The sequence below is a fragment of the Gymnoscopelus microlampas genome (assembly GCF_963454915.1).
Source record: "Gymnoscopelus microlampas genome assembly, chromosome: 16".
NCBI lineage: Eukaryota > Metazoa > Chordata > Actinopteri > Myctophiformes > Myctophidae > Gymnoscopelus > Gymnoscopelus microlampas.
The window spans coordinates 45877186-45886315 of NC_139953.1; the positions used below are offsets into that span (position 1 = coordinate 45877186).

Consider the following 9130-nt stretch of genomic DNA (forward strand, 5'->3'; position numbering starts at 1 on the left):
GGCATATATCTCTGTCGCTTTTTGTTTGTTCCTTCTTTAAGCAGAATATGCAGCCTGCATAAATCTGCATCATTCAAGTCATCATCCCAGTCCCACGCTTTGTTGCTCTTTTCTTTTTTGTAGCGGGAGAGTTCAGCTTGAGTTTTTTTGGAGAACTTGTTTTTTGTTGGTCTTGTTTTGTTGATTTAGCTTGTCTTATGTTTGTCTCCCCCGTCTGCACCTCATCCAACTCAGATCTTGACTGATCCTTGTTTTCTTCAGTAAAAGCAGCACAGTTAATTAATTCTTCATCACCGATCTCATCAAAAAAACTGTCTCCTCCTCTGTCTGCTCCTCCTGTCTTCCCACCAGATGTTGACTGTTCCATCTGCTCCCCAGGAACACTGTCTCCTCCTCCGTCTGCTCCTCCTGTCTGGCCAGCATCTAGTGTATGTGATGCCTTTTATGAAGTGATGTCACAATGAGTCAGCGCTTGCTCCGGAACAGCCCGATGTCAGTCATCTCCGCATACGGAGATTCCAAACCTTTCGTGCCGGATCCGAAAAACTGTGTATCGGGTCGGGTCGAGGCCTAGCTAAGATCGTAGGCAAAGGTCTGAGCTATCTGTGTGCGAAATTTGGAGTCTGTAGCACCAACCATGTGCTTTCAGGGCTCATCCATGCGATTCGGGCCAATTTGGATTCGGCGTCCATTGGCTTCCCACCAGATGTTGACTGTTCCATCTGCTCCCCAGGAACCACACACGGCTGCACAGTCGCGTTGGTTCCGGAAAACCGCTTATCGGGTCGGGTCGAGGCCTAGCTAAGATCGTAGGCAAAGGTCTGAGCTATCTGTGTGCGAAATTTGGAGTCTGTAGCACCAACCATGTGCTATCAGGGCTCATCCATGCGATTTGGCCCAATTCGGCCTCGGCTTCAATTAGTAGTCACGAAGAAGAAAGGCTGCGGACAGCTACAGCGCGGAGGCAATTGGCAATTAGGCTGCCTGCCACAATATCCTCGCCAACTGTGCAGCCGTGTGTGGAATGATTTTATTCAAATAAATGGCAGAGAAGCTAAATGCAATACCTGCAAAAAATATATGTAAGTGTACAGGAGGGTTTACCATGGTGGTTTGGCTCGAGACATGGTTGTCAGGTCGGACAGCTTAAAAACCATGCAAACTCCACACGGCCCTTTAGCCAACTCCACCTAGGCACTGAAGCCACGGAGGAGCGGACACACCCACAGCGTCCCCGGCGGGACGAACCCAGGACCTTCTGTGAGGCGACAGCGCTATCGACTGTGCCACTGTAATATGTTTTATTAATGAATTACTTAATTAATGCACCTATAATGACATGCACTTTAAGTGTTTAAGTGTGTGTGGGGGTTTTATGAATTCTGAACCAATGAAAAGTATTAACAAGAGCTTGTCACTAAATAATAACTACATTAGATCCATTGGAACACAGGTTCACACACACACACACACACACACACACACACACACACACACACACACACACACACACACACACACACACACACACACACACACACACACACACACACACACACACACACACACACACACACAGGTCCATTCATAAGTGTGTACTAGTTAGTGTAGTCTGCAGAGTGATTTACTGTACCTGTAGAAGAAGACGTATCGTTCAAAATAATTACGGCCAATTAGACCCAGTGGATTACTGCTGATGAATGCATACCGTGGACCGCCTGGTCTGGAGATAAACAGACACACGAACACAGTTACATAAATACACAGTCACACACATACACACATACTATACACATACTCTAGTCTACACACAGTTAAGGCCTTTGCAGACAGCAGGGTCCGATTTTTATCGTTGCGTTTCTTTCGTTTGCCGCAATGCTGTGCGTATTCCAGAAAAGAAATCTCTCACTTCCCAGGAAAATAACAACAATCCCCGCCCCCTATTATTATTTTTTTAATTATATGGCAATGAATAATGTCTGAGACTTTCCCTGGCGTGGCTTGTACAGTACAGCCTGTCTGCTTTTACACACATACAGTACACATTCTGTACACACAGTCACACACATACACATAAATACAGGTGTCATACTGTCATTGTTCTATTGCTTGCCTGGATTACATGGGAAAATTGTTTAAATTTAAAATGTACTTAGTTACTTCCCACCACTGTCCAAAATGCAAAGTCTTCAAATTCAAACCCAGCTCATTGTTCTGTGCATCATGTTTGAATTAGTAGCACTGAGAGCAACAGAGAGATCATCATGTCCTCTCAGTGCTGCTAATTCAACCTAGAAATGACTTGAAAGCAATATAAATCACTGGAATACAGAGATGGTCTTACTGGTTGACCACTGTCTGCAGTGCAGGGGCTACAGTCTGGGTATTGCCATTGTCTATGACCTCCTGGATCACAATGATATCATAGCGACGGACAACCTACAAAACAAAATGTGAAGGAAACATTGACATTTGCCCATTTGTTGACTTTTCATTACTTTTTAAATGCAGTTGTAACAGCAGTTGAACTAATTTGAATGTTTTCATAAAAAGTGAATTGAAAATATAAAAATGCAAACCAATTGTTTCCTGTAACAACAAATGTGTTAATTCTACTGAAATGTACACCATCACTGTAGGCTTAGGAGATAGGGGGCTTAGGAGATAGGGTTAATTAAATGAAAAACAATAATATCGCCTCATCTTTTTCACAATTGAACTGCATAATGGTTATAAAAGATTTCCCAATGTAAGTATCCACTGAAAGTTCAGATTTTAAGACCTTTTTGTTCCTGACAGTGTAATATATAGTGTCAACATTAATTAAGCTTAATAAAAACGTTTGTAACTAAAACATACAAATCGTATTTAATTAACATACACAGCAACCAGGTTATTTGTATCAGGTCAATTATTTGAGCAAATGGTTGCCCAGAGAAACAGTGTGAAAGCCTGCAGTGTTTCATACCATGGCGATGTAATTCAGGATGGCGGCTTTGATTGGTTGGTTTATTCTTCTTAGATTGGCCTTACTCCGACCAAATGTCTTGATGTTCCAGGCTGCCACCAGCAGAGCACAGGTCAGCTGCAACCCACCCAGCAAGAGGACCAGACAACACACTAAACGCATCCTGGGGAGGGGAGCGATAAGGTCAGGTGAGAGCAGGTACACAGTCAAATCCTGAGTGTTCCTTTAAAGGAGTAGTTCACCCAAAACAATTACTTATTTTCTATCAATTACACACCCCATGAAGCCTTGAATTCATTGATGATTTTTTTACCACTGTGAACTACTCCTTTAACTCAGTGTGTGAAAATGTAACCAAATGTTGATGTTGATTTGTTACAGTTGGGTAAAAACACTGAGGATTATACAGCGTAAGTGTAGCCCCCACAGTCAAATTAGCCAGAACCGGCGTGCAACAGACCTGCCAATCGGGCTCAGCCCTATTGGCAAGACTGGTAACACGTCGGACTGGCGAGTGGGAGCCTATAGGGTTCAATCCCAGCTCACTGCGTTCCACTACATAAGGTAACATGTAATTTAAGGGGAAATAGGGTAGGGTCATTAGGGTCATTACAAAAAAAACAGGACAAAATAAGGATAAAATAGGATAAAAAGGTTTACAGAAAGGAAATTTCACAAACCAAACTGTTAATTTCAGCAAAGTTGCAATGCAAGAACTTATATGAACTTTCTATAAAGAGTTTCTTACAAGTGCAAGCCTATTTTCCTTTGCATATATTGCAGTTTAATATTCAACTGTGCTTTGCAGATGTTTTGAAACAAACATTTGACCTAATTTAACCATTTGGCAAATAAACTAATCACCATTCTTTGCAACAAAACTAGATGCATGAAACATTTAAACATCTTCAATTTCTGCATGTGTTACTCTGTGTTGCACTTTCTCATCAACATTACCATAGTTACCTGCTGCTGAAGAGAAAGCACACAATGTGAATCCAGTCAGGTCTCAGAGGAAGCACCCAAAGGTCTCTATAGTGGCTGGTTTGTAGATAGATAGACCCTTGTTAATCCTGAGGGGTAAATGCAGTCTCTAGAGGCAGCACAGCAACGTGGAACACAGGACAGATACAGAACAAAAAGTAGATACAGTTAAGGATACCTTCTGCTATTTATAAATATTTCAAAAATGTATTTGCAAATATCACCATTAATGCAAACTGCCATTATGTAGCGATAATAGTGAGCTCTAATCATTTCTAAACATACTGTTAAAATCAACCTTTTCAAACAACATGACTAACTAATAAAAGTTATTTAATGGTTTAAAAATCGTCTAAATCTAAACATTATAGTTTTGATAAAAACGTCTAGATCAAGGCTAAATCTAAACTATACTGTATATTGATCAATGACTATTCAAAAAAAAATTGTCCAATATTTGGAGATCAGATATGCAACAGTTGTTTTTTAAATCAAAATGTATGGAATAATTCATTAAATTCAATCGGCTAGATTCGGTTTACATTATAGACCGAATCTAGCCCAGCTAATTTAGGTCTACATAAAAAACGGACGTCTAATATCCGACTATGGCTCACTGAGTAACAGCAACAAAACGACAAAAAAGTCTGCGTGCAAAAGAAGTCTGCAAAAGATGCAAAGGTGAGGAGCACAGTATCAACAGTATACAGCTATATGTAGCAATATCCAACAAGCTAAAAGTATCGGCCAACAAAATACTAATAATAACAGTAGAATAGAGTGTCAGTACAGTCATATCATCTTTTAGAAGGATGTTAGGACAGCAATGAGTGCAGACAACACCAATGACCAAGAGTACAAAAAACTGTATCAATACAGAAACACAGGGCAGAGAACCCAGACAGCAAGAGCAAAAACAGTATTCAATACAGTATCAGTACAGTACTATCCTCAGAACGGTGTGTGTGTGTGTGTGTGTGTGTGTGTGTGTGTGTGTGTGTGTGTGTGTGTGTGTGTGTGTGTGTGTGTGCATGTACTCACCTGCAGTCACACCTTGTACCACACCAGACCCTGAGCAGACCTGGCTTTTATGCTCCTCTCCTCCTTACCTTCCACCTTCTGAGCATTCAAATTCTCCCCAAATTCAAATCGTCTCATTCGCCTCCGTTCAACTGAATTTTAATTGTATTCACGATAAAATATTTACATACGGTTCTCTCACAGTTACTTTCTTTTGGACGGTTTAGTGATTAGGTTGAATTTGAATTACCTCCATACATTCACACATCGATTATGGAGGCAACCATAAACGGCCATTCTATCTCCTGAGTCACAGCCTGTATCTTCTATCTTAATACATGACATGACTGTGTGCTTGGAGACCTGAATGAAATGAACTGCAGTCTGAAGCCAGCACACAAGCAGTTCATCAACTTAGAAAACAAAACATCTGTAACATTTCTGTTAAGTCAGTGACTGCATACTAGGAAATAAAGAGTCTAGCACATAAATCAGGGGTCTTCAACAAGGGGTCCGGGACCCCTAGGGGGTCCTCAGAGTTACTACCGGGGGTCCGCCAAATCTTTGTGTGATATGATTTCGTTTTTTACCTTACCTTACTTTTTACGTTGCCTTGAACCCTAGCATCCTTTTTCTGAGGAAAAAGGATGCTAGGAAACACCGGAAAACACACGGTTTTCCGGTGTGTGAGAGTGGGGGGGGGGGTAGGGGGCATTCCCCTTTAGACTATAGTGGTTAAGATGTTGGCTTGAGTGTCCCTTAGCATGCATTCATGTTTGTTCATGTAGATATTTAACTACAAACTAGTGTATTGTTTTAACAAATCAAAAACCCACCCGGAGATTATGATGGTCATGTAGACTTAAATAAATTGTGGCAGGCGTCCTCTGTACTCACTCAGCTACTGATGAGCTTCTACATTGAAGGTGAATTATGATGACATTGTAAAATACATCTACAGTAAGGATAACAGCAACACGGCCTGACAAATGCATACATAGCAGATAGTGTGAACACTATGCAAACAGTGTAGTTTGGACAGCTAAGGCTCCAAAGTGGATCTTGTTCTCAGAATACAGGATTATGCATTATTATTAAGGTTCTGGCAACAAATATAGGTTATACACTAGATGCTTCCATTTACAAATGTGACACTTACTGTATACATTGTAAATGCATTTTATAATAAAAAATATATTCAAGCCTACCAATATACAGTGTGCTTATGTTTAAATATGCTTCATTTCAACTTTTAAATTGCACTGAGTGCCATGCTATGAGCTGCTATTTTTGAAAAAAAATGAAAATTAGTGCAAATCTTGACTAGAGGACTGAGGACACATCTATCTATCTATCTATGCATGTATCCTGTTCACTGGTTGTAGTTGTGCTTGTAATAACATTATTCCAGCAAGTGTGATGTTTGACCCATTTCAGTTTAAGGACAATAGAGCAGTGGTTTTCAAACATGTTGATGTCAAGGACCCCCAAATTGATGCACAGACATTAGGCCACAGTCCCCCCATCTGAAGAGATTTATTGCCAGGGACCCCCATGAGAGTAGATTTTTCTAAATCTACAAGCTCACAATACGTCACATCATGGCACATTGTGAGCTTGTATATCGGCGACCCCACTGAGCCATGGATCATCTGTAGGAGGAGAGACAGTTGTACATGTAACTCACCTCCCTGCTTGGCTGCCTGCCAGCTGTGATACAGCAGATAGACTGGAGCGCTGTGAGTAATAAACCTTACTGTCCTCATCCTGAGCTGACGCCAGTGACACGTCACCAGCACCCATTCTCCCTTAAACAGTCCACTGTGGCTCCTCAGGAGCACCCAGAGGCCCTTAAACAGCACCCAGAAATGTACATAAAAGGTGTATTCAATATGCCAGATGAGTTTGATAAGCTTTTATTTCACACAATTCATTGATTCAGTGCTTTGACAGTATAGTATCTCCTAGTAGAATAACACTTTACTGTACAAATTGCTCTTTATAGTAGCATGCATTCATGTTTGTTCATGTAGATATTTAACCACAAACTAGTGTATTGTTTTAACAAATCAAAAACCCACCCTGAGATTATGATGGTCATGTAGACTTAAATAAATTGTGGCAGGTGTCCTCTGTACTCACTCAGCTACTGATGAGCTTCTACATTGAAGGTGAATTATGATAGTGAAATGACATTGTAAAATACATCTACAGTAAGGATAACAGCAACATGGCCTACAAATGCATTTGCATAGCAGATAGTATGAACACTATGCAAACAGTGTAGTTTGGACAGCTAAGGCTCCAAAGTGGATCTTGTTCTCAGAATACAGGAGATGTCAAATAGGGTGGCAAATAACAAGGTATTTGAGGAGGTGTTTTGGTAACTTATCAGAGGTTCTCAAAGTATGGGACAGTACCCCAAGTGGGGTCGTGGGAAGGTGACCCCACAGTGACAACTGAAAAAGTAATATAAATGTATTGTTGTATTTGTATACAGAGCCTGTGGATGCATGTGGTTGGATGACGGATGGATAATGAACGTGTAGACGCGGATTTGGGTGACGAAAAACCCCATCCGTGCCTCTCTACTACCAATATACAGTGTGCTTATTTTTTAAATATATGCTTAATTCCAACTTTTAAATTGCACTGTGCCATGATATGAGCTTGTAGATCTTATATTTTTTAATAATTGTGAAAATTAGTGCAAATCTTGACTAGAGGACACATCTATCTATCTATGCATGTATCCCGTTCACTGGTTGTAGTTGTGCTTTTAATAACATTATTCCAGCACGTGTGATGTTTGACCCATTTCAGTTTAGGGACAATAGAGCAGTGGTTTTCAAACATGTTCATGTCAAGGACCCCCAAATTGATGCACAGACATTAGGCCACGGTCCCCCCATTTGAAGAGATTTATTGCCAGGGACCCCCATGAGAGTAGATTTTTCTAAATCTACAAGCTCACAATACGTCACATCATGGCACATTGTGAGCTTGTATATCGGCGACCCCACTGAGCCATGGATCATCTGTAGGAGGAGAGACAGTTGTACATGTAACTCACCTCCCTGCTTGGCTGCCTGCCAGCTGTGATACAGCAGATAGACTGGAGCGCTGTGAGTAATAAACCTTACTGTCCTCATCCTGAGCTGACGCCAGTGACACGTCACCAGCACCCATTCTCCCTTAAACAGTCCACTGTGGCTCCTCAGGAGCACCCAGAGGCCCTTAAACAGCACCCAGAAATGTACATAAAAGGTGTATTCAATATGCCAGATGAGTTTGATAAGCTTTTATTTCACACAATTCATTGATTCAGTGCTTTGACAGTATAGTATCTCCTAGTAGAATAACACTTTACTGTACAAATTGCTCTTTATAGTAGCATGCATTCATGTTTGTTCATGTAGATATGTAACCACAAACTAGTGTATTGTTTTAACAAATCAAAAACCCACCCTGAGATAATGATGGTCATGTAGACTTAAATGAATTGTGGCAGGCGTCCTCTGTACTCACTTCAGCTACTGATGAGCTTCTACGATTATGATAGTGAAATGACATTGTAAAATACATCTACAGTAAGGATAACAGCAACATGGCCTACAAATGCATTTGCATAGCAGATAGTATGAACACTATGCAAACTTACCTAACCCAAAGTGGATCTTGTTCTCAGAATACATGAGAAGATGTCAAATAGGGTGACCTATAACAATATATGTCACCTGTATATAGCTCTATGAATGCACCATTTACTCTCTACTTATGTGGACATAAAGACATTGTGGCACACTGGCTGTATCCTCTATTGTAAAAGTACAATATTTGCCTCTGAGATGTATTGGGGAAAAGAATAGAACTAAAAGTACTGAAAATTGATTTCAAAGCATCTTGCCCAACCCGACCCTTCAATGTTCATTTATTCATTTGTAACTGTAAAGAGTGAGTTATTTATTTTCAGAGTGGAGATTTGATTCTGAGGTTCCCCCCATTGGAACCCCAGTCTAAGAATGTGTTTTATTGTTAAGACGTGATTTAGCCTGGTTTTGTTTTGTATGATACAAATATTGAAACTAATGAAAAATAATGAATCCAATCCACCCACTATGGATACTAAATGTGAGTCAATGTGGTATGGAGGTACAG

At 40.6% G+C, this 9130-nt stretch overlaps 1 protein-coding gene across 1 annotated transcript in view; it reads right to left on the reverse strand.

Moving 5' to 3' along the window:
• The window catches only part of LOC311063029 (deoxyribonuclease-1-like), a gene marked incomplete at its 3' end in the record, with an annotated part of 9420 nt that extends 4411 nt beyond the window's left edge, over nucleotides 1-5009 (reverse strand). The window contains exons 1-5 of the mRNA XM_084082245.1: nucleotides 4994-5009; nucleotides 3935-4059; nucleotides 2969-3131; nucleotides 2345-2439; nucleotides 1634-1723 (exon numbers count right to left, since the gene is read on the reverse strand). Coding sequence (XP_083938371.1) covers nucleotides 1634-1723; nucleotides 2345-2439; nucleotides 2969-3130 — 347 coding nt within the window. The 5' untranslated portion in view covers nucleotide 3131; nucleotides 3935-4059; nucleotides 4994-5009. The remainder of the gene's footprint in view (nucleotides 1-1633; nucleotides 1724-2344; nucleotides 2440-2968; nucleotides 3132-3934; nucleotides 4060-4993) is intronic.
• Nucleotides 5010-9130: the final 4121 nt, after the last annotated feature.